Raw genomic sequence first — 26,511 nt, forward strand, 5'->3', positions numbered from 1 at the left:
TTATTGTTCGGTTGTGACAGATTACTTAGTTTTGATGCTTAAGTACCCTCTTTTTGCACCATTAGGTCAATATTGACAAGAACTGTGTTTAATGGTCCATAGAACGGAGCTTTAAGAACCTTGATACCACAAAATTACAAATAAAATGATTTAAACAATGTTTCAAAGAAAAGGTTGATATTGATTAATGTTCGGTTTTGATAAATGACTTAGTTTTGATGCTCAAATATCTTATTTTTACACCATTTGGTCAGTATGGACGAAAACCATGTGTAATGGTCCATAAAACGAACCTTTGAGAAAAATATTACCTCAAAATTGCAAATAAAATGAGTGAAACAATGTTTAAATGAAACGGTTCCTATGGATTTATATTCGGTTGTGATGAAAGACTTACTTATGATACAGAAGGACCCTCATTTTAGAACATTTGATATTCATTCACGATCGGTTGTGACAAATGACTTAGTTCTGCTGCAGAACTACCCTCTGTTTAGATCCTTGGATCACCTTTAACAAGAACCATGTTTAATGGTCCATAAAACGGACATTTAGGGACCATGGCACCTGAAAATTACAAATAAAATGAATGAAACAATGTTTCAATAAAACGGTTGATATTGATTTATATTCGGTTGCTACAAATGACTTAGTTGTGATGCAAGACAAGACAGGACAAGGACAAGAACCATGTGTAATGGTCCATAAAACAGACTTTTAGAACCATGATAAATCAAAATTGCAAATAAAATAAGTGAAACAAACTTTCAATGAAAAGGTTCATATTGATTTATGTTCGGTTGTGCCAAGGGTCGTATTGGGATACAAAAGTACCTCTTTTTAGACCATTGGGTCAATAGGACAAGAACCATGTGTAATGGTCCATAGAACGGATCTTAAAGAACCACGATACCTCATAATTGCAAATAAAATGAGTGAAACAATGTTTCATTGAAGGAGTTCATATAATTATTTATGATCGTTGTGACTTAGTTATGCTGCAAAACTACCCTCTTTTTACACCGTTGGGTGAATATGGACAAGAACCGTGTGTAATGGTCCATAAAACGGACATTTAAGAATCATGATACCTCAAACTTACAATCAAATGGGTGAAACAATGTTTCAATGAAAGGTTGATATTGATTTATGTTCGGTCGTGCCAAGGGTCGTATTGGGATACAGAAGTAACCTCTTTTTAGACCATTGGGTCAATATGGACAAGAACCATGTGTAATGGTCCATATCACGGATCTTAAAGAACCATGATACCTCAAAATTGTCAATAAAATGAGTGAAACAATGTTTCATTGAAGGAGTTCATATAATTATTTATGATCGTTGTGACTTAGTTATGCTGCAAAACTACCCTCTTTTTACACCGTTGGGTGAATATGGACAAGAACCATGTGTAATGGTCCATAAAACGGACATTTAGGGACCATGGCACCTGAAAATTACAAATAAAATGAATGAAACAATGTTTCAATAAAACGGTTGATATTGATTTATATTCGGTTGCTACAAATGACTTAGTCTTGATGCAGAAGTACCCTCTTTTTAGACCATTGGGTCAATAGGACAAGAACCATGTGTAATGGTCCATAGAACGGATCTTAAAGAACCACGATACCTCATAATTGCAAATAAAATAAGTGAAACAAACTTTGAATGAAAAAGTAGAAATTGATTGATGTTCTGTTGTGACAAAAGAATTTCCAATTAATGATTCAAGTGTCTTCTCAGTGCTTTTGTTTCCTTTGTAACATTCCTTATAGAGCTGACGCGTAGCGCTGAGGACAATATCGAAGCTTAAGATGGACTCGGACAAAAATCCCAGTCTTTTGTGAATAACCTTAATCACAGACAAGTAGAAGGACAGACTGGCAACGCGGCATGCCTTTTGTTCCATGGTCGTCTCGGTAGACTATGGCCTATTAATATTAAAATGAGCTTCAAAGGTGTTAAACTTTTTGGAGACTTTGTTTGTGGTTGATAATTGCAGGAGATTATGCGAAAAATACGACGAGATGACATCGTGCTGCCAGTCGCGTAGCAAACATAGTTACTTTGTGAGCTTTCAGGGCAGAAACACTGCTTCATGCCAATCAAACATAACACGCCAGCAGTTCATAAACATGTCCTTCCTTGACGAACGTGCAAAAGACGGTATGACTGACTGAAAACCATTGAGTAAAACCAGACAGTATGGATAACACACTTTCAAATTTGGTTCAACAACACTCATTATATATTCATAAAAATATGAGAGGAATTTTTAAAATGGTAAAACTCACTTTCATGAAGCTCAAAACACTCCCGTTTTCGCCAGCACGCCAATTTTGCTCAGCACCACACGACGACAACAACAACACAAACTTCGCCGAACATACTTTCGCTTGACTATTGGCGAAAATCCGAAAATTACCGAACGATGCATGGTCGGCACTCTTCGGAAAAGAGAGGCGAGAGCTACCTGAGGCGAGGCGAACATGGATGGGTTACGTAACCGCTTCACGCCTTGAACAATACCGGTTGCTAGTCTGTCTTTCTATTTGTCTGTGCCTTAATACAGCTTTTAGTCCAATTTTACCAGAAAAAGCCAAACTTAAAGCATTTTCAGAATGGCCGTCTCACACAGCGTAGCGCGATCCAGTGCAGCCTGGAAACGCGTTCCGCTCGTCCGCTAGGTGCACAGAGCAAAACTTCAACCCGCACAGCACAGTTCCACACGTTGTAGACATTGTTGTTCGGCAGCATTATTTCATTCAGTTTCACAGGCTTTCAAGCTCCCCACTGCCTTCTCTCCGCCACTAAAATTCAGGAAATTCCCCATTGCCCACTAATTAAACATATTTCCACAGGCACATTTCATTTTTGAAACAGTTCCTTAAGGCTCCCCACCCCATTTTATTTTCTTAGAGAGGATATACAACACTTTAAAATTAAAAAGCTAACCCTTAACATAATTCCAAACCCCTCCAAAAGATGTATTTGATGTGCTTCTTCCAGAAGGAAACTCCGTGATTGAAGTGATTTCTTAGGGTGGGGTCCCTAAAGGAACTCTTGCCTCATGTACGCACCTATTTCCTCTATCACCCAGTGTGCGTTAGTTCAGAGCATGGATGCAATAAACATATACACACTAAGACCAACGCAAAACTGTGCAAGCGAAAATCTTAATATGTCAACCTTTGAACATTGTTTCCCAATAAGTTAGGCGCTAAATCTTCCCTGAAGTTTTCTATTAAATACGGCATTTCCCTTCCCCTACCTATTTTCCAGTACCCACAGCAAGTATTCCCCCCCCCCACTGTTCAAACTGAAATTTCTTCCCTGCCAACTGTAAATATTGACTTTTTCTCCCCGCCTGCTGATTAGTTTTTATATTTGCCCGCCCACTGAAAATCTGCGCACGAACATCTTTTGCACGAAAAGCTTCGTTGGCGGCATTGACCTAGCCTCCTCCTGTATCCTAAAGCATCTAACACAAAGAAAACATGGCGTCTGGTAGCCCTCACGGGCGTTTTATATGCGACCTTCTAGTGTGTATGCTATTTTGTAGCTTTTGTGTACAACTGTCATCAACCAGTAAGATGTTGATTCTACCGGGCTATCCAGCTGGAAGTGACTACATGGTCATGTCCAAGATAGGCAAGTTGCTGGTCGAGAAGGGACACAATGTCACGATGCTGATCAATGAAGGTTTCCGTATTTGGCAGAGTGTAAAGATAGAAAAGGACAAGTCGATATTCTCCTTTGAGGAATACAACAGCGTCTTCGAAGCCGACTTTATGCAAGCATACTTGCATAATTTGAAAGGAATGTTAGACGGCAATGCAGATATGTGGAGCACCCTCGCCGTTCTTGAGACTCTGTCAAAAGACTGTGAATTGTTACTCGGAGACGATAACCTTTTCCAGCGATTACACAGATCAAACTATGACCTTATATTGGCTGACTCCGCGCACTTATGCCATGCGTTGGTTGTGCACAAACTGAAAATACCTTTTATATCAGTCTCTACCCAAAAGATAGCCCCAATGGTTGATGCTTTTGTCCATGGTATTCCATCCTATCCGTCTTATGTTCCAGGGCTATCATCGGGGTTGACTGACAAAATGACCTTTGTCCAGCGTTTGAAAAACCTCGGCTGTTATGCACTGGCATACTTTGTATTTAACCATGGTTTGCTGAGACCATACCATACTATTCAATCCGAGCACGGCATACGCCCAGATGCTAGTATGTATGAACTGCTAAGAAGTTCTGAGATGGCATTTTTCAGTTTTGACTTTTCATACGAGTTTCCACGTCCGATAATGCCCCATGTTGTACACATCGTTGGAATTCTTGCGGGCCCAGCATCACCTTTAACCCAGGTATGATAACAAAGGCAAGCCATAAAATCATCGATTTGATTTATCATTTTGGACTTGTCTTTCTGCTCGCTTTATTATCAGAAACATTACAGTTCATATTCTATCACAGTACTCCCTGCACAATTTGTCCACAAACATGTCACAGCCAGTAAGACATTTATAGTATGGAGTTTGCATAAAACAGAAAGGTTACAGGGCGACGTGAGGATATGGTTGAATGTGTTTCTGTAATGTAAATGCAGTGACTTAAGTAGTAAATGTGCATTATCAATGATAAACCATTTATCACTGGAAAGACATAGCTAAAGTTATATTGCATAAATGAAGGAAAATATAGCGCTTCAATGTCATTTTATATACTAGCTCTAAGTATAGACCCCAAAAACTCCTTTAATCTATTCTCTAAGTTAAGGTGACACTGACAGGTTTAATTAAGAATGACAGTTCGTAATTATAGTGCTTGACGGTGCTTCTTTAGGAATTCATGGAGTTCGTTGAGTCGGCTGAGCATGGCATTGTGGTATTCTCATTTGGATCGCACGATATTTTGACATCTAACTTGGAAAAAACCAAGCTTTTCATTAGAGCTTGTGCGAGACTACCTCTGAAAGTTATCATGCGGTACGATGGTCCGCCACTGCTGGGACTCGGAGACAACACCAAACTTGCCAAATGGATTCCACAGAATGATCTCCTGGGTAAATATATGTGTCGATATCTAAATAATATTACACCCTTCGTGTCCTCCGACGAAGGAGCTGACTGCATTGCGAAAGAAAATATGAGAAGAAGTCGATTCAAGTTGAACTTTTCCGCAGTGCTAGAAAATTCTGATGAAGTTGTCTGTACAATTCACACAGAAAACCTTGCTAATGGGAATCCATCCTTTGGACAAAGTACAAACGCTGATGACTGCAGCAGCAGCACACAGTAATCTGTGCGATCATTTGATTTCCAGGTCACCCCAAAACGAGGGCCTTCATAGCTCATGGTGGTATCAATGGTGTTTACGAAGCAATCTATCACGGTGTACCTGTTGTTGGAGTGCCACTGTTTGCCGACAACCAAGATAATATCGCCAGGCTCGTTGATAAGGGCATGGCAGTTACAGTCGATATCGTTACCCTTTCGGAGGAACAGCTCTACCAGGCAGTCACAACGGTGATTCAGGACAAAAGGTAGTCATTTCCACTCGATTTTAACAGGAGTGTTTTCAGTGTTATCAGTAATTATATATTATTTGCGGAGTGATGGTTTTTTGTCCACAAACAGTGTGTTTGAAAGTCTAGGCATTAGTGCTGCAGTGACTTCGCTACTCCTCTCAGAATCATCAATAAAACATTTTGTATGGATATCAGATCGATTTGCGCTCGTCTTGAAATACTTCCATACTTTTTCCATCGTCTTTTATTACATCTTTCAGTTTCAAGGAGAACGCTATGAGATTATCACGAATCCACCGAGACCAACCAATGACGGCCGGTGAGAGCGCTGTCTATTGGACCGAATATGTGCTGAGACATGGTGGACAACATCTCCGACCGGCGTCGTTTGATTTGAACGTTTTCCAATGCTTCCTCGTCGATGTTGTTGCATTTCTGCTAATTATCTGCCTTACCGTAATCTTCTTGATGATGAAGTTATTTTCCTGCTGTCGTCGTCTCTGCTCTTTGAAAAAGAAGAAGGATTAAAAGATACAATGGATGTTAACTCTTGCACTATTCTGAGTTGAGAGATTGTAGTATTAGTTTATCAACAAAGTAATTCTGTTAACGACAATAAAAATGAAAACATAATAAAAAATGTAAACAAAATGAAAGAATAAAGAAATGTAAACATAATGAAATAATGGAACAAAATGAAAAAATGAAATAAAAATGCAAACACAACGAAATAAAAATCTAAACATAACGAAATAAGAATGTAAACATGATGAAATAAAAGTGTAAACATAATGAAATACGAATGGAAGCAAAATGAAAAAATGAAATAAAAATGCAAACATAATGAAATTAATATGCAAACAAAATGAGAGAATAAAATTAAAAATACGAAATATAATGAGAACATGATACATTTATTAAGAATGTAAATGCAACGAAAAATTACATCAAAATGAAACAATGTTAACACAAGTGTTTTTGCACTAATCTCACCCCATAGTTGAACTGTCTGGGAACGTTTCTTATCAACTCATGAAGTTTTAAAGGAAACACACTGATGAATCCACAGGATGCATCAATATTCACATGAAGTTCATAGTTCGATGATAGACTTAAACGAGTGTAAGGAAGTATGACGGCCACTCCTCTGTGTACATTCATTCTGCTGTTCTGTGCTGTACGTTGAATGCAGTGCATTTGTATCTGTACAGCGTTTTAATGTTGTTTTTGTAGGAGTCAGATGTGAAAGAGACATTTCCATGATTTGTACGGGCAATAAAGATTATCATTATTAATATGAAATCACCATCACTGTTCCTACGAGTCCTTAGGTGTCATTAGATGTTATATCTCCAAGATCATCGACTTTCGGGTCCAAATCTCTCTCAAGTCGATAATTACTTGCCATTGTGTAATGCATGAAAATAGATTTTTCGCGTAGGTTTAATTCTGGACTTGTAAAAATGTTACATCGGCGAAGTCATCCGATAGTTCTTAGCGGGACTCTGCACATGCGCACACTCAGCTGGACAGTGATCAGCGGAGAATAACCCCGAGGGAGAACCGGTCAGCTATCTCAGATCACAACCCTTCAGTTGTCATGACATCTCATGTCATATAGGTGTGTCCATGAACAAACCGGGCACGGTCAACTACCGATCAGCTATCTCAAAGCGGCAAAACTAGCTCAGCCTAGATACTTGCCTCTTCGACAGTTTGATCTTTTTCATTTTATCTCATTGATAAATTACAAAAATGCAGCATCTCTGTTTGATCATACTTTTTCGAATCGGTTTAATTATATATTCCAGATTTGATAATATAAACGGAAAAGAAGGTTCTAAAACACTTCAATTGACAGGTTCAAAATAGATTAACATGAACCGTGAAACCAGTACTAGAGCGGTTCAGTGTTTAACTACATTAACAAACATCATTTGCTGTGCCGTTCCCCCCGATCTTTCATTGTGAAGACAATTACCAATCACATATGCTTATTTACACCTGGGCAGATATAAATATGATCATGTGAGTATATTATCAGAAAATCGGCAGACTGTAGCCTATAGGCGAGTTCCCTTTCCTTGCTCTCTCAGAAATGGTACATTCTGTCTCGCCCTCAAACACGTTAGATATAGGACTGAAATTTGTCATAGAGTGGCGTGGTCTGCACAAAATCAACGGGTAAACGTATTTAATATATATATATATATATATATATATATATATATATATATATATATATAATATATATACATGACATGGGTATATATTATATATATATATATATATATATATATATATATATATATATATATATATATATATATATAATATCTATATATATATATATATAAGGTATCATGACAACTTTATCCTGACCCATACACAGTATACATGGCCTTAAGTATTATGCTGGAATTGTTTGTCGGTATAACGGTATTCAAATTGCACTTTTTTCTACGTTAAAATGAATCAATGTAGAAATCCAAATATTTGCTTGTGCCCCAATTTAATACCAACTTTAGTGCAATAAAATGGGAATGAAGAGAAAATGAAAGGAATTATACGTGATGAACCAGGAGACTATTTGGAAATTGTTTAAAAAAATATTAGCCAGGACCTTTTCTCGATTACGTGTACGCTACGCTCCTACAGATTCAGTTTGTGGGACGTGTAAGAGGTCCGACAGGTGACAGTGAAAAAATGGCGGTGACAAATCAGAACCAGAGAATACCCTAATGAATCTGATGGTGATGTTAGGCCTATAATCGGTAAATTCAGCAGTAACAAGCGATGAAGAGGTTTTTGAGCCTTTCGAGGCACAAAGCACTGCCCATAGCACGATAGCTTCAACATCAATGACGATATACTACGCTGCGCTCGCTCTCAGGTCAGACCTGTTACATATTAGCAAGCGCAGCGAGAGCGGCCGAAGGCCGCTCGCGAAGCGAGCATTAAGACTTACGCGTGTACACGAAATTAGAATGGAATCTACGAGTTAGGAAAGAGAGCACTAATCCACCATGGAGGTCCCGATGGAGGTGGCCATTTTGAATACTTTTACACGGATTGCGTGAAATTAAAGATATCATCTACCACAAATCCTACTCGACAATGTGTATTTCCGACAAAAGAATCTCTGTATTCCAAAGAAAGTGTGAAATTTGGTTCACAATGACTATTTTCGATCACTTTTGAAAGCCTGGTTCGGTCATCACAAGCCGCCGCCATTTTGAAACAAGCCAACTCTCCCGAGAACGAACGGTCAACTCACGCGAGAGCTACCGACGGGAATATCAAGTTCGTGTTTTACATTAGACTGCCTCTGTACCACCCCAGTTACAATATACTGATCGGAATCATGTAATTTACCAGTCGACTTTCTGATATAGTGCGTCGAATTGAAAATATTACATGTTATGTTTTGCAAGAGACCTATCGATCATGATATACTCTGACGCAATAAATGATCCAGGAGGAGATGAAGTTTGTTGTCACGACTGACTGAACTGAGAGGTAATAGCGATATTTGTCGATAACGTGCGCCTTGACGAAAATTTTGGTCGAGAGGAAAATAAGATAAAGTATCTCGACTCGCTAGCTGTATGCCAAACTTGTTATTTTTATTTCACATTTTGGTCGTGAGTATTGTGGTTCGTCACGATGAAGACCTAGCAATATAATATATGCAAAAAGTGAGTCATTAGAAAGGTAAGCTTTCAGAGAGAGTGGTGGACATACGTGAGTGCTTACTCCTCATGGAAAAGGCGGGGTATGCTTTATTTCATATGTTGGATTGTATTAGAAGCTTTTTAAAGTATCATTTATTGACTCTATTTGCACACAAACAAACAAACAAACAAACAAACAAACAAACAACCGTTCTTTATCTACAATATTAATACAAATAGAACTCTATTGGTCCTTTATTGTATATGAAAATAATCATACATAACAAATAAACAAACTGACAAACAAAGAGCCAGAGTTCCCGGACCCTGTGTGCATGCGTGTATGTATAGGTAGGTAGGTGGGTAGGTAGGTAGGTAGGTAGGTAGGTAGGTGGGTGATGGGCGGGCGGGTGGATGGGTAGTTAGGTGGGTGGGAGGAAGGTAGGTACAGCTATGGAATCACAACTGCAGTATAGCATGCAGCTGGTGGTTGGTACACCAAGGGTAATTTCCAAATATCTTCAATAGCGTTCAGCATCAAAGAAACAACTCTCAGAATCTATCGTTAAGCCAAAGATCTAATCTGGACATTGAGGACATATAGGACATATTGAAGCCTTCCCTTACATGGTACTCAGAGAGAGAGAGAGAGACAGACAGACAGACAGACAGACAGACAGACAGACAGACAGACAGAGACAGACAGACAGACAGAGAGGATGTATATATTTACAAATATAATATTTAATACTTATTTGTCGCATCGTCATTGCCACCACTTATGCAAAGGTTTTGGCGGAGATAGACAATGCCCTCATCACGTATATGTTTCCACACTAAAAAGTGTCGCATTAATATATCACGTTGAAAACAAACGTTAGCAAATTTAATTGTAGTTTTACTCCAAAATCCTGATTTTTTTCCAAACAGTGTATCTCCCAAAAAATGTATCCCCAATTTTTCTCATGGCCGGACCAATTTTCAACAAATCAATAGATGGACATCTGTCCACTTAAAATAAGCTCCCACCCTAATATACTCAACTTATCCTTGTTTGGTTACCGTGTTGCTCAACACTGAGTCAGAATGGCACTTTCTTCAATGTTTGCACTCAAATTTGATTCGAAAAAGTGCCATTCATTTTGGAAACATAGATATCCAAACGACCTTGTCAGCGACGTCTTTACCTATAAACCTACAATCATTTTACGTAATAATTCACACTGATTGTGGTCATTGTGTTACTTTGTTATTAATATCGAAAAAAAATAGGAAATTGGACATTTTAGAATCGAGACTTAAAGAACTAATGTTTTCTATTTGTCAAGCATATGTTAAGTATATATCTACGAACCCCTGTGCAGCGTTCCACTCACGAACATCAATCAATGAATCCATAAGAGTTCTATTATCATTCACACGTATCAAGATGTTTCCCTTGAAGTTGAGTGTATTGATACAATATAATGGACGTGAAAAGAAAGAAAATTAAAGTGTCATTTGAATTGTGTCGAGTATTTAATCCGACCTTTGGATGACGCACGGAGGTTACAAAGCCTCGGTCTGTTAATGTAGGCTATGTTTGAGGAGAGTTAGATCTCAAAGCCCCCACGTTGACATCTTTCTATCTACGTTCCTCCGGTCGTCAAACCCACTCTGTAAGTAACCAGGGTTTATGCATGTGACTTGGGAACAATGGAGTTTCTCTACTGTCTCTGTCACAACCAGTATTGTTTAAAAACAAAATATTTGTTTTCTATGTTTCCCGGAGAAACTCATAAACTACAAAAAAAGTACGTTTAAACATTTTCTAAATACTCTGCAACGAAAGGTGCCCAGAGCAATATTAATTTCTGAATGCTTTCATCTTCGTGCAAGTCACGTGAGAAAATAAGTAGCATTTTATGTCACTCATTCCATTTGTGTTTGCAAGAAAAAACCATCCGTTGAAACATCATAGGGATGCTGATATACGAACAAAACCTTCGTCAATAGTCCTTTCCATGACGTGTCATTTACTGCAAAGCTTTAAGGATCGAATTACATCGAGAACTTCTTTCTTGTGTTCAAATAAAGTGGCGTGCGATGGCATTAATTTCCGCGATCTATATTCCGCAGGAAACGTTCAATATTTGCATTTTTGTTGTTCCCCGGAACTCCCTCAATGCGGTTAAACAAACCTACACCGTATGTGTTGGCCATTTGAAAGGCTGATTTTTTGTGGGTTTTGAAGAAGTTTGTAATTTCTAACATCTGTTGACATTAACCCGTCCTTGTTTTTGAAAGCTATAAATACCTCTACTGGGAGATATTTTAGTTCACTCTGTCACTAGCAGATTTTGCTTCAGGATCCCCCTCCGTGCTTATCCTGATATAAAGCCGTTAACAAAGGTATGCTCTTTAACAATGTTATTCTGATGTTTTCGGCATTTTTACTGTTTTCAACGATTATTGCAACTTTCAACTTTTAGATCAGCCCTTGAACCATGGGAATGTAATCTAATAACAATCTGAAAGTATATTATCTTATTTTTATTGCTGAAAGTAACAATGACTTTTTAAGTTCCCAGAAAAGAAATGGGAAAAATTACGAACCAGGTAAGTCTTTGTGTCAATCTCCCTGGAAATGGAAACTGACGAACAAACAAAATTAATTTATCAGTTCAGTATCGACTGTCTCTTTCCCATGCGACCACTTTTATTTTTGTTCAGGGAATGGCAGTCAAAATTGCTACGAAAATCTGAAAATGGTGTAATTTTAGATTTTAAAATGCTAAATGTTAGGAAAATATAATTAGAATAGATGCAGCAAACGAGTCAAACTCGCTTTTAAAGCATTTTATATTGGTCTTCGATTTATAATTTTGTAGGAGATTTGTAAGCGGTTGTTAAAATTCGATAGAAGCTTTGAAATATTCATCAATGTAGCTAGTGCAAAGGATTCTTTGAATTCTTGCATTCAAATTATGATGGCGTCTAGTTATCTACTTATCCATCTGCGCATGTTTCGATTATTAGCTGCAGCATAACATTAATTTTCATCGTTGGAGTTCTTTGATGTCGTCTGAATCATCAATTTGAAGAAATGCGTTACTATGTAATTGTACTCTCTGCGACATTCTCGATTATATCACGTGATTGGCTCCACGACAAGTCATGGGAGCTATTACGATAGTTCGCGCCTCGAAAATAAAATACTTTTCTCGGGCAACTTTCAATCATTCTCATTCAAAATCAAAAACATAAATTTGGGACCACAGTCCAAATCTTGGTACTACAGAAACAAATCACCCGATATTGATACCGATATTCGAAATTCAAACTGGCCGCCATCGATGTGTTTATCTCCAGGGGAGAGGAAATAGAATTCTCGATTTCTCTAAAACCAAGCCTGTGAACACTTTATTTATTCCATAAGCTTCAGAATTGGCCCCGACAAGAGGTAGGCCAAGAGAAAATTGTAACAGTCTGAGAGTCTGAATATCTGTCCCCGTGGCGCATTCAGTATTTCTCACGAATTTCAGTAAGGCCAAGAAAAATTAAAAGTTTGTTTCTCATCCTATAGACATAATTCAATAATGATGCGGTGACGCGGTGGTTTACTCTCATTTGTTTTTATTCTTCATTTTTTTTATTTATTTTTGCATTTTTTTTGTATTTTATTTCCTCATGAGCAGAAAAAAAGGTTGACGCGGCGGGTCTGAATTGACTCGTGCAAGGATGAGAAAAAACTGTTTATTTTTCTTGGCCTAATACATGATTGAAAGAAAGTTATCACTAGTTTAGCAAAGTTAACATTAGTGAACATCCAAAATAGTTCTGCTTAACAAACTGTCTATCTCTCTGCCTCTCCCCTAGAAGCAGAAATGAAGTTGATCGCATTCTTTGTGTGTCTTGTGGTAGCTTACACTCAACAGGCAAAGGTGAGTAATAAATTTTATGTCGCTAACGATCGCGCGAAGTGTCTTTATGACTTTTAGCTAAAAGAACACGTCGCTGTTTGTTTCAGGCTTTGGCGCCGGCGATATCCCATGTTGTCGCCAAATGTAATTACAAATTTTGCTCGCCTGCTGAAGTTCAAACATTGCATGCTATCCCAACTTCATTGACATTCAAGTTGTAAGAGATATAACCACGTTCAAGCGAACATGCGCAATGTGGTCGGGTATTTTTTAGTAGTTTCTCTTCATCATGATAACGTTACCGAAACACATTTAGTAAAGAACTTTCATTTGCATATTTTAATTTCAACCAACAAATTTAACCAATAACTTTTGACATTGCCTTTTATCTTACAGATAGGACCAATCGTTGAGTTTGGTAAGCAAGATAATATCACGTGTATTTTATGTGTTTGAACATATTCTGATCATTTTTAAATCGCCAATTAATCAATCAACAGTGTTACAGCAACCAACTCTCCTGCCTATTAATACGATACGATACACGAACCGATAGATAGACTGATAAAAATGCATACTTGATATTTTTTCACAGTAAAGAAACTACTGCTGTATTTGTCATGTCGCAGAAAGAACAGCCATTTGGTTCATGTCGAAAAAAACTACTGCTGTATTTGTCATGTCGCAGAAAGAACAGCCATTTGGTTCAGGAAAATATAAGGAAAGAATATATATCTAGTACATAAGATGTAGAACTTGTAGAAATGTGCGTATGCAACTTTGATCATGTCTTTCATTGACCACTTTACAATAACAATACACTGAATCGAATGCGTTTCGGACTTACCTCGTAATGAATGACGAATTTGTATATGTGGTAAATACCTTAGCGAGATCAATGTCGATTTCCCTTTTCCCGTAAAACGCAATTTAATTACCTGTACATCAATAACAAACTTATGTATATATCACGACTTTGCGGTCGATCATTCGATGTATTTGTAACTTGTCACATAGAATTCGTTTTCAACGTTGCAATTAAGAAACGTTGAATTATTCGATATATCGAATGGCTAATATGGTGTAATGCGCCTCTGGACAGATATTCGGGCTGTCAAATTTTATCAATACTTTTCTAGTCTACCACTTGTGGGGGCTCATTTTAAATCTCTTGGTGTAGAAAAATTTTCACATTCATAGTTTTTCGAAAATCGAAAATTTTATTTTCCCTCCAAAGAGTAAACACTCGGATGGTGGACACATTGAATTTCAAATATCGGTAAATGTCGGGTGATTTGTTTCACTAGAACTAAACTTTCTTCGGTGACCCATGATTTCATTCTTGATTTAATAAGAGAATGGCTGAAAGTTTCGTTGAGGAAAGTTTGATCAAAAGTTTAAGCTAAGTTTAAGTCTTTCACTTTCGAGGCGCATACTACCAACACGCTGAAAATGAAGTATTATAGTGAAGTAGGCATAGAAAGCTTTAGAGCGTCGGACCTGGAAACAGTATTATAAGATCGACTCGTTCTTAGAGATAAAAAGCGACCGACTATCTCGAGCTACGAGAGTTTACCTGACACAGAACAAGTCCCATCGTTTTTCTGTTCTCATTCTTTACCAAAACGTAAAGTGATGTAACACATTTGCAAATATCATGCATGTGCATTATATGAGAACATGGATGTCATTACAGTGTTATGACACTCGTATTCTCATATAATGTTTTCATTCAGTAAACCAGTATGTGTCAGGTCAAACACATTGTGATTACGCAGATTTGTTTTTATTGCATTATAAGGGTCTCGAGTATTACTAAAAGCTTGAAATGGACGCCTATCGAGACAGCTGACCATAAGTCGAATACTAGGAAATTACAATTTTGAAAGTATCCTTGTACGTGATATAACCACAAAATGAAAACAGGATTTCCTCAAAGATTAGAGAGTCCTGTCCTTTTGTTCCCTGTCTCATATCTTCAGTGGTAGAAAACAAAATAATGTACATGAATTGAGTAATTTGAACTGAGAACATTGCCCTTGATATCTCTAATGCTTACATGTGTATGTTTCAGAGAAGTTATGTCACGTCTGTCTTTGGACCGATCTTGAAAGCTGTAAAAGCTCTGAAGACAGTGAGACATGCGCAGATAATCAGGTAAGTACAACTCGTACAATGATCAACATTACAATATTGTATGTGTGCATTTGGCAAATACTAACATTTTCTGGTTTTTTTCGTCAGAACGTCTATCAAACCGCCTTGTAAATACCATATATGGCCTCTTTGCCCCATTACATTGTTTTCCAATCAGAAATCTTACTCCCGTGTTAGATGTGAAATTGCATGAACGCCACCGTATTTCGTTATAAACATTCGATTCATACACTTGAGGAAATCGTCTGACTATATCTTTGAACTTGCCGTATGGTATCCTCCGTCCGCCTAAATATCTCGGTACAATAACTATTTCTGCAGCAGGGATGGAAGTTGTAGTTTTACCCAGGTCCTTTTTTGTGGCATGAACCTGTTTCTCTCTCCGAATGGATAATTCATCCAGAAAATGCCATCGGCTACACCCGTGAAGCTACACAATATATAACGCGCGATTGAATTGATAAGTTCATTTAATTTAATATAAACTCACCAATACAGGAGCTATAGAAAGTTTAGGAATACATTCTACCAATCAAAAGTCGAATTGGCGTGTGAGATTGAATATATGAAATTGTATTCGTCGCTTGGTTTCTGCAGCCATAGATAATCTTATTGCAAATATTCAACCCTTTTACCACAAAGGTTTGGCCAAACTTTGAAGAGGAAAGACATTCAGAATCATCAGGATCACTGAGTACAGAATTCAAAAACCTCCCGTAAGGTCGACGACTTAAGGTCCACTTTGTCCGTAAAAACTTGTAGGCCCTACAGAAAGATAACCGTCAGCTGTGGCAGTTTTAAACTCGGATTTTTTTTACGTAATTCATTGCCTTTTTCAGATTTTATGTATGTGTGTTTTAATAACTGCGTGTCGGTAGCTTTGTGTTGCCTAAAGATTTTCCATTCGTGCTTCTTTCATTAAAGGACAATAAGCTAAGGTTATTTGAATTGAATTGAATTGAAAAACCAACTGTCCTCAATGGCGAGAGAACCTGTTTACAGGGACTTTGGGACGGACAGGTTGAACTCAAAAATAAACATTTCACAAGAAATGAATAAAAAAATAATAAGGTTTTTTTTGGTCGCTTGACTTTATAGATACCTGAAGCTACAAATATTTGCCAATATTTCGAACATGTCGAGGTTTTACTCGTACTTGTTCAACTGGTTAGACAAACACTAGAGGGCGCCATGCATATTTTTTATCCAATTCCAATATTACAAAGGCCTCCTTCCGTCGATTCCATCATACAAAAATATTCTCTATCTTTCTGTGACATATTCATGACATTTTCGTCTTCCCTTCAATTATCCAGCCAAAAGGGCAAGCTTGCGTTACTCAAAATTGCCAGGACTTTTGTGACTTTCAACGTTTTTTATGAATCTCTCTCTTGGTTGCATTTCGCTGTACGGCAGGTATGTCCTCGGTGCATTGCACAATGTATAAAGTGATAAAGCAAGCCGTGATTGTACTGGTAAATTTCAGTTTGAATTCACTCCACAGGTGTGTACGACTCGTTACAGGTTGATCAATGATGACGGTGATCTCCAGGTGAAGAAGGGATGTAAAAGCAAAGGGGTAAGTTCATTTCACTGACAGACCATTCCGTCAAGAAAACACAAAGAAAAAAGTGAAATGTTTGGAAATAAGTCGTGTGTGTGTTGACATGATTCTTTGTCATTTATCTCAAAACGTTGTAGAGCACCCCAAGTATAGTAAATGCCGTAAAGACCTTATAGGTGAATTATACTTTGTATGTGTATTAAAACTCAAAACTCACTCTCTCTCTCTCTCACTCACATTCTCTCACTCTCTCTCTCTCTCTCTCTCTCTCTCTCTCTCTCTCTCTCTCTCTCATCCATTAGTGGGCAATGGACCAGCCTAAGTGCTTGGATACCTTGACTGAAAATCGAGAGATTGTCGTCGGTGAGACATGTCTCATAAGCTGTGATGAACACATGTGCAACTCTCAGGACATGCCGCTAGTGAAGGGACCAACAAGTAAGTATCAGCAATTTTCTTGACAAGACTAGTCAATATCAGGAAACTTCCAGGGCCTACCGGTGTTTTCAATCAAATGACAGCATTTCTTAATGGTGGCACTTTTACAATTTACAAAATTTTACAAACATTTCCTTAAATTTCCTATAAATTTCCTTTTTGTGACCTGATTGAGAAAACCTTTAAACGCTGTCTCCGTGTAAACGAAGACTGGTATCTAATAGAGCGATGTGATCAGACAGTTAGCTGTGTTGTCTTCTTGTCTAGACTACTACAATTCATTACTTTACCTAACTTCCATCTGAGTCCAGTATTTATCTCCAGTGTGCTCAAAATACAGCACCCTGAATAGCTTCAGTCCAAAAAATCCGACCAGATACATCCGGTCCCCCAGCACCTTCACTGGCTACAAGTTCAATACTGACTTGACTACAAAATTCTGCCAATGACTTACAAACCCTCGCCCTACATTCAAACCTGGTTGTGTATTGCGCTCTGAATCGAAAAATCAGTTATACTGACCTAAGTATAGACTGAAAATATATTGAAGAGCTTTCTTATCTTTGGCTCCACAACTGTGGAATTCCTTACCTTGTGACATTTGACCAGCACACACTGTCAACATCTTCAAGCATAAATTAAAGACTCATTTGCCAAGACATATAGTGTACACTGACTCAACCGCGCCTCTGAGAATAATATCGCTTATTCATTTTGGCACATTATAATTTTTTTGGACTGATTGAGTGTTAAGAATGTATGTACTTATGCTACAAGCATATTTGCCATAGTATCATAATCAAAAAAGGAACTATGGACCCGAGTTGGTCGGGCAAATGGTCTACTGCCTCAAGGATGCGTAGTCTCCCCTTTCTAAACGTACATGATAAATATACGCTTTTACTTTCATTATAGACCGAAATTCACAGAACGATTTTTGTCATCGAAAACCGCATAAAAACATATAAATTTGTTATGCGATTTGTCGATTTGTTTAGCATGATTTTGTAAAACACGTGATTTTCTATGTCAATCGACGTGTAATTCGATTGTTTGTAATCCCAAAGTTGTCAAGTTGAAAATAGTTCCGGGTTAGTTTCAGTCAAATGATGAACATGCGGCCCTCTACGTTACCGACAAACTTACCATTAAAAGTGACGTTCATTATACGAGGCATGTAATTCCTTCTTGTCTACTCAGCGAAAACTAATCCACAAATCGTTTAATTTCCAGTAATCATTTGTTGTTCTATAGATTTTGAAGTTTATTCTTGTGGATTGAAATCGGGCTGTCACCATATAAAATTTTTTTAAAAATCTTATTTCTTCCATGTTTTGCAGGTCGTAGTTGTTACCAATGTGGTTTCAGCAGCGTCCGGGAATGCGACAACTCTGATTTGTGTCCAATGTCCGAGGTAAGTATGTATGTTAGAATACAGTGGTAGATTTAACGAACTATTTACTGCGTGCAAGGATTCAAATCATGCATGATGTCCATTTTTTTCGGCGAAATTTTGCATATTTGCATCCAAGCAGCCATATTTAATTGGACACTTCTTTATTATTTATCTTGTTCAAACTCACATAAATTGTATTCAAGAATGACAGTAAAATCAAAAAATAGCGCAAAAGCTTGCAGCTGATTGGCATTTACTGGACAACGCAGCGACGAGCCTGATGCAGTGATTACACTTTTGAAGAAATTTCCGAAATCTCAGGATTTACTTAAATTTCAGCCCGAGTGCATTTTAGTCCGTACCCAGTGAAATATGGCATGAAAAACTGGCCAAAGTAATCTAATTCTTTGTTTTGCGCGCATGGTTGTTTTTAGATTTCATGTACAAAAACCCACACGGTAGCCTATATTCGCATAGGACTTTACCGGATAGCTTTCCTGCCTAGTACAAATTTTTATTTACAGATTTTGTAAAATCTACTAACAACGCCTGCATGCTTACTAGTACCGTAATTACATTTTTTCGTGAAAAAAATACTAAAAATTCCTGCATGCTTTAGAAAAACATATTATAGTGTAAATTTTGGTAGTTAAAATGAATTGTCCGCCATGATTATTGCTTGGGCAAGAGAAATGTAAAACTTGCCTTTATAAAAATGTGCAATTTTTTTTTGAGCTGCTCACCTTTCGAACTGTTGAGTGGGTGCAAAACAAAAAAAAATAAGCTTATTTGGCCTTCACCGATCGTCTTTCGACGCTACTAAGACTCGGGCGAAAAAAACTTAAAAATTGGCACAGTAAACGATGCAAAGCAGGTAACGCAACTGAATGGAGCACAAGAACACATGGATGGCCATTAAAATATGAGAAAGAATAATGATTACTGCTAATATTATATAGGGCTCAGCCCTTGGTGTCGCGCCAGGGGTTAAGATTGGCAATGTTATTTGTATTGATTCATGATAAACTGTAATTGTTACTTCATAAATGTTTATATGACAACTATGCCCAGTTTCCCTCTGATGAAAGCAGTACACGTACTTACACGACGTCAAACCCTGCAGCAGGGCAGGTATAGATTTTCTGTAGCGTGTAAAAATTTTGGACAAAAATTTGCAATTTTTACAATGATAACAGCCTATTGCGTTAAACAAGGGACGTATTATGCAATAATTATCATTGCAATGGTAACCGCACTGCCCACCTTCCACTTGCAAGCTGAAAACTATAGCGTTCCGTCTAAAAACTTGCAATTTTGAATCTAATTATTGACACAGGGGGCGCTCTTCTATAATTCAATCCCAGCATTCTTTGCGTATGCCCCGTTCATATGCACGACAGTTTTCTCCGTTTATCTATATCAACGATACTTTGTATCAGCGACAAGGTGTATAATAACATTTACTGGCTAATAAAAGAGGTATATTTTATAAAAGGTATGTTATATCATGGTAATTTGTTTCGTATTTGTTTATTTACGAGTACTCAAAAAAAAAAACATGGCGGCGCCCATGAAAGAAGGGTACACTTCCGGTTACTCGCATAGTATATTATGAATAAGCGCATGCGTAGTCAGTAAGCCGCTGGCGCGACTATTAAACCTTGTTTTGTGTACGAGCCTTTTTTCCGTGTTCTTTTCTTTCTTGTCCTGTGTTTCCTTGCGCAATTAGTCCTGACGGTTCTGTGTTAGCGTAATGTATGCAGTAAATAGTGCGCGCTCTCATGGTGAACTTTTCATACAGAATTTTTTTGACTCCATTATACTGTTGCCATACTAAAGGCTATAAGACACAGGCGCTCCTTAGCTGGGTGGTCTGCTAAGTAGATCGATTTGTCGGATCAATCTATTGATCCCGTAGTCGATATGCCCGCCACTGCAACCTAAAAAAAAATGACGTCATATGGTAGAATCGTTCTGCAAGCCGCATTTCACCACGCTTGGTCTCAAAACACGGCCGATTTCTTCAAGATGATGCGAGTAACACATTCATCGGCGTGATTTTTGAGGAGATGGTTAAATTTGTGATCCAACTAGGTATATGGGAGTGTAGTTCTGAATGTTTTGTGCGAGCGCACGGCCAGTTGACAAATCGGGTGGTGTGTTTTTTGAGTGATTGTGTTGCACACCTTGTGAGTATTTAGGTTGCAGTGGCGGGCATATCGACTACGGGATCAATAGATCGATCCGAAAATCGATCTACTTAGCAGACTACCCAGCTAAGGAGCGCTTCTGCTATAAGACTATATTATAGCGTGTCAAATGGTCACCAAGAGAGGGCGCCCCTGTGAATGTAGCAAAGCGATCGACAGCTACGATTCATGAAAGGTGGAAGAAGTTTACACGTATGGGTTTTTGATATCTTGCAGGCTGCCTGTGCTACCCAGGTGAAATTCACGAAGGAAGGGGAGAAGCGCTATAAGTACAAATGTGTTCAAAAACATGTAAGTATCTCATTTTGTGTCCGTTTGGGGATTGAGTTTACCTTTCGGGCAGGATAGAATAACACTTCTCAGCCAAAATGACTCTTTTATTATCATGTAATTCGTCATGACTTTGAGAGAAACAAATTTTGCTTATTCTGGTTAAGTACTCTAACAACCTACCTAGCAAGCGGAAAACGAGATAAAGAGAAATTTTGCGGCAAATATCTTGATTTTCTTTGTCTCATAACATATGTGTTTTGTATTTTTTACTTCCACTTTCTACAAATATGATTGTTAAAAATCAACCACCCTTGAACGTGTTTCTCTAACATATTTTACACATCTTTTTTCGGTCAACAGAACTGTCACCAGGACTTCGTAAATGAAAATCATCGTAAATGTGGACAAAGTCCAGACGATGCTTTCAGAGTATCGCCACACGAAGTCTGCAACTACTGTACCTCTGACGTCGATGCTGACAACAGCAACCCCTAAGCTACTGAAAGTTGATGTTGGCGAATAGGTAATGTTTTACACTTCAAAATAGTCTTTGTTTTACTGTGTGAGATATATGGGGTGTTTCGTGGTTAGAATCAATCAAGGCCGGGTTATAAAGTTGATTTACAATAAAAAAAATAGGTGCAAACTATGCAACTTCGTGCAAAACTGTAATGAGAAGAACACAAAAACGTGCATTTCCTGCAATGTTTTGTAACATTAGAGTAAGAAAGTCTGGAAATAAGTACTGTCAGACTGGGGGGATCTGTGACCCAGTATAAAGTACAACTCATTTCACTGAGAACGAGATTGCGGTCAGCAGAAACGCAACCTGTACCTGGGAACTTTATTATTTGTCTCATGGATGTAGAGATCATACTCATACCTTTGGAAATAAAACAATCCTAAGTTATCTTTCGTACTTTTCCAGAATATTTCCAGCTCTTTCTCTCTTTTCTTCAAGTTATTCAGTTCATGTTCAATGATGACGTTTTGTTATTGGGCATATTTCTGAATGTGTTTTAATATGGAATATATCTTTCACTTTTCAGCCAGGATCGGTAGGACAATCTGTACAACCTCAGTATAACAATGTTATTTTGCTAACGCCACTGTTCGGTATCAAGAAATCACACTAACGGCTAGACTTTCCCTCGTTCTGTGTCTATGACGTCATGGCAGTTGTAACAATCATATGCGCAAGTCAGTGTCTACGTTAAAGTATGAAGTTGACAATCAAACGTCCCATCAAGAGCGCCATCAACGTCCAGACAACACTGCGTCTCCAAGTAATTTGCGTCGTTTTCCCTGTGACTTATTTTCCAAATTTCTTTCATCATTTAGCCCGGCTTGTTTCGCAAATAAAATATAAAGAAAACAAAGTTATGTTTTATTGCATCGGTTTTCTTCAGATCGGCCATTGAACACGCAGAGTGGACTATTGTTAAGACCAGATTTAGCTTCTTGACAAACTTTTGACAGACCTCAACTTACTGACAACTAGTACTAAACCAGAGTCAACTGACCTTGACATAGGAGTAAATGTCGGTAATAATCTTTTGGCATAAGCCTACAAACATGTGAAATCGGTGATCACCACTCTGTGAGAAAAGATTGCTTGTAAACTGCTGAAATAAATGTGATACAAACGTTTTGATCAAAGGCGAAACAAATTGTCATATAGTCACAACTCATCTGAATCTTAAAGTTCACAGTACCAGAGATTTCCCATAAATCATGATTTGTACTACCCGTTGGAGATTCCTCAGTGAAGTCTACCATTTCTCCCATGTGTACACAAATTCATAGACTAGTTTTTAAAATTCTGAAAACGTACTTTTAAGCACACCATTCTTCTAAATTCCCATTTTCAATTATTAGGAAAATTATGCAAGATTGAGAGAGGAGATAGCATTTTTTTTAAGTTTTCCACTGATTGTGTCTTCAGCCATACAGAATAATGTGATTGAAAGTAGGGACACTTGTTGCACCTGTTTTATGAAATAAAAGGATATTGATTTTTTTCCAAATAGAAAGGACAAAAGAAATTTAGTTTCTGACTTTTCTCAGAGAAAGACCCCTTCATTTTATAATAACTTGCTTTCCAAAAGTATTGCATTTGTAGTACCTGCGGAATGTGACTTTTATGGTTATTTAACAGTCTTTGAAATTTATACTGAAATATCAAAACGTACTTTAAATTGTTATGTAGGTCATTCCCCCCACACTCATCGTGACCTGAGTTCAATTAGTCTAGAATATTCTCAAGGTCACTGCCCTTAATGACCTCACAACCTTATATTCAATTAGTCATGTTTGGAATGTTCTGGAAAGTTGATTTGATTAGTTGTGTAAGGGAGATAATTTTAGAACAGTAATTAGCATGTCAATAAAAGTTCTAGATTGTTCTTATATGCCTTTATAAAAGGGACGTGCTCAGCTTCCAGTCAGACTTTTGGGATCGTGTCTCTTGTGTGTTACATAAACTCCAGCAGTAGTCATTCTCAAGACTTTTCAAGACCTTCACTGTCAACGCTGGATTATACTGTGGACTTTGTGTAGCTTCAAGCCTGCAAGCCAAAGGACTGTTCATTCATCCGACTGACTGTTACAACTCTGAGACTGGAGCTTTGCCGTCCCAGCTGAGATAAGTAGTCTGTACACTTTTAAAGCTTGTACTCTGTCCCTGACTTAGCAATTAGTTTTGTTTTCGTAATAAATTTTGTTTAAACGTAAACTGCTGAGTTCACCCTTTTGTTCGTTTTCTCTGCACGTAACAAATTGGGGGCTCGTCCGGGAGACGAATATTTTGAGCCGTTTGACAACATTTTGCCTACCTTTTCAAACTACTGTATACTGTGAACTCAGCTAAATTCAATCATGGCGGAATTCAAGCCAGACGAATTTATGGATGACCTTGATCAGGACACATTTAATTCCTCAGAAAGACAACCTCATAGCACTGGCCAATTTCCTTAAAGTAGATGTCAAAAGATCTATGCGCAAGCGAGAAATACAGTTCAAGATTGCAAAACATTTAGTTAATTCTGGCCATTTTGAGGAGTCTGCCTTAAAGATTATGAGCCTGAGTCTTCCTTCGAACTCAAAAAATTAGAATTGGAAATACAGGCAGATTTCGAGCTAAAAAAATTGGCATTAGAAAAAGAAAAAGAATTACAAATGAAAGAAAAAGAATTACAAATGGAAAAGGAGAGACAGGCATTAGAAAAAGAAAAAATACAAATGCAGTTAGAAATGGAAGAAAGACAGAAAGAGAGGGAATTGGAAATGAAAGAAAAGAATTGCAAATGGAAGAAAGACAAAGGGAGAAAGAAAGAGAGGAAAAAGAAAAGGAAAGAGAATTAGCAGAACACCGACTGCAGTTAGAAATAAAACGTTTAGAGCTTGGACAGTCAGGAAAATTCTTCCCTTCAGACAATTTTGACATCACTAAGCATTTCAGGTTAGTTCCCCCTTTCCAAGAAAAGGATGTTGATAAATATTTCCTTCATTTTGAGAAAATTGCTCAGAGTCTGAATTGCCTAAGGGAGTCCTGGTCTATGCTTTTGCAGAGTGCTTTGGTGGGTAAAGCCAGAGAAATTTACATTCAGTTGTCAGTAGAGCAGGCTTCAAATTATGATTCTGTGAAGGAATTAATTCTCAAGGGCTATGAGTTGGTGCCTGAAGCTTATCGTCAGAAATTTAGGGATTGTGAGAAGGTGAAGGATCAAACTTATGTTGAATTTGCTCGAACAAAAGAACAACTGTTTGATCGTTGGTGTTCTTCGGAAAAGGTCAGTCAGAATTATGATAAATTACGACAACTTGTTTTGATTGAGGAATTTAAAAGGTGCATCCGGAGTGACATCAAGACGTTTATCAATGAACAAAAGGCAGATACATTAGAGGTTGCTGCACGTTTGGCCGATGATTATTCATTGACCCACAAATCTTCATTTCTCAGCAAACCATCCCAGTCCTTTTCATACAGAAACAATGCAGGTAAATTTAACTCGTCCTTTTCATCCAAGAATTTTTCAAGGAGAGTAGAAAATCAAATGACAACGTTCACAAAATTCAAGTAACACTCCACATCATCAGATCCCAAGTCTCAATCTCCTTCTGACAAACAGTTCGGTACACTTTCTTGTAATTATTGTAAGAAAGACGGCCATTTAATGTCAGATTGTTTCAAATTGAAAAGAAAACGTGAAGGTCAAAGTAGTCAAAGTGGATCTAAGCCCACCGGCTTTATTTCTTCATCAACTCGATTAGAGTCTAATAATGTGTGCAACACATTTTCTGAGGTTAAACCCCTCTCATCCCCAATTAATGAGGTCAAGGTCAATTCTTCTCAAGATAGCATTATGGGTATTTTCGAGCCATTTATTCATAATGGTTTTATATCACTTTCTAGTGATTTCTCTTCCGCTACCCCTGTCAAAATTTTAAGAGATACCGGGGCTTCCCAGTCTCTTTTGTTGGCAGATACCCTGCCGTTTTCTGAAAAGTCATTTTCAGGTTCTAAAGTTCTTATTAAGGGGGTAGATTGTAATGACTACATTCCTGTTCCTCTCCATAATGTCTATTTGTCTTCGGACTTTGTTTCTGGACCTGTGGCTTTAGGTATTAGGCCTTTTTTGCCTTTTAAAGGGATTCACCTTCTTCTTGGAAACAACCTTGCTGGGGACAAGGTCATCACTAATCCACTTGTGACTGATAATCCTAGTTTAGATCAGGATCCAGAGCCAATTGAACAAGAGATACCTGATTTATTTCCTTCGTGTGCCATTACTCGAGCCATGTCAAAGAAAACTTCCGAGAATCAAAATACTCTCAAAAATAATGTCACAGATGTTGACTTAAATGACACCTTTCTCAGTCAGGTGTTTGACACGGATCATTCCGTTATCCCTCGTGGATTTGAAACTTCCAGTAAAACTTCTGCTGACCAAAGTCAGACATTTTCTAGATCAAATCTCATTGCAGAACAACACAAAGACCCAGATATTTTATCTTTGTTTGACAGGGTAGATGATGAAGGTAAAACTTCAGATAGCTCTGTTTCCTATTATACAAAATCTGGTATTCTCATGCGTAAATGGAGACCTCCAGATGTTTTGGTTGATGACAATTGGGCTATAAAACATCAAATTGTGGTTCCAAAGCCCTACCGTGCTGAAATATTGCGCCTGGCCCATGAAACGCCCTGGGCTGGTCACTTAGGAGTCAGGAAAACTTATCATAAAATTCTCAGTCACTTTTATTGGCCTAATCTCAGGCAGGATGTAGCACATTTCTGTAAAACTTGTCACACATGTCAAATGGTAGGAAAGCCAAATCAGACCATTCCAA

General features: G+C 37.8%; 2 protein-coding genes across 2 annotated transcripts in view; both read left to right on the plus strand.

Annotated features, from left to right (window-relative positions):
* The first annotated feature begins 3,425 nt into the window (after positions 1-3,425).
* The window catches only part of LOC139152724 (UDP-glucuronosyltransferase 2C1-like), a 567,100-nt gene continuing 544,014 nt past the window's right edge, over positions 3,426-26,511 (plus strand). The window contains exons 1-4 of the mRNA XM_070726034.1: positions 3,426-4,382; positions 4,861-5,080; positions 5,341-5,560; positions 5,806-6,142. Coding sequence (XP_070582135.1) covers positions 3,501-4,382; positions 4,861-5,080; positions 5,341-5,560; positions 5,806-6,073 — 1,590 coding nt within the window. The 5' untranslated portion in view covers positions 3,426-3,500 and the 3' untranslated portion in view covers positions 6,074-6,142. The remainder of the gene's footprint in view (positions 4,383-4,860; positions 5,081-5,340; positions 5,561-5,805; positions 6,143-26,511) is intronic.
* LOC139114867 (uncharacterized) lies at positions 11,421-23,180 on the plus strand. Its single transcript, XM_070676804.1, has 10 exons — positions 11,421-11,610; positions 13,078-13,142; positions 13,518-13,539; positions 15,196-15,278; positions 16,783-16,857; positions 17,145-17,280; positions 18,621-18,694; positions 21,103-21,177; positions 21,520-21,682; positions 22,209-23,180. The coding sequence occupies exons 2-9, from the start codon at positions 13,086-13,088 to the stop codon at positions 21,652-21,654; spliced, it is 657 nt and encodes a 218-aa protein (XP_070532905.1). The 5' UTR covers positions 11,421-11,610; positions 13,078-13,085; the 3' UTR covers positions 21,655-21,682; positions 22,209-23,180.

This window comes from Ptychodera flava, chromosome 16 (genome assembly GCF_041260155.1).
Source record: "Ptychodera flava strain L36383 chromosome 16, AS_Pfla_20210202, whole genome shotgun sequence".
Classification (NCBI taxonomy): domain Eukaryota; kingdom Metazoa; phylum Hemichordata; class Enteropneusta; family Ptychoderidae; genus Ptychodera; species Ptychodera flava.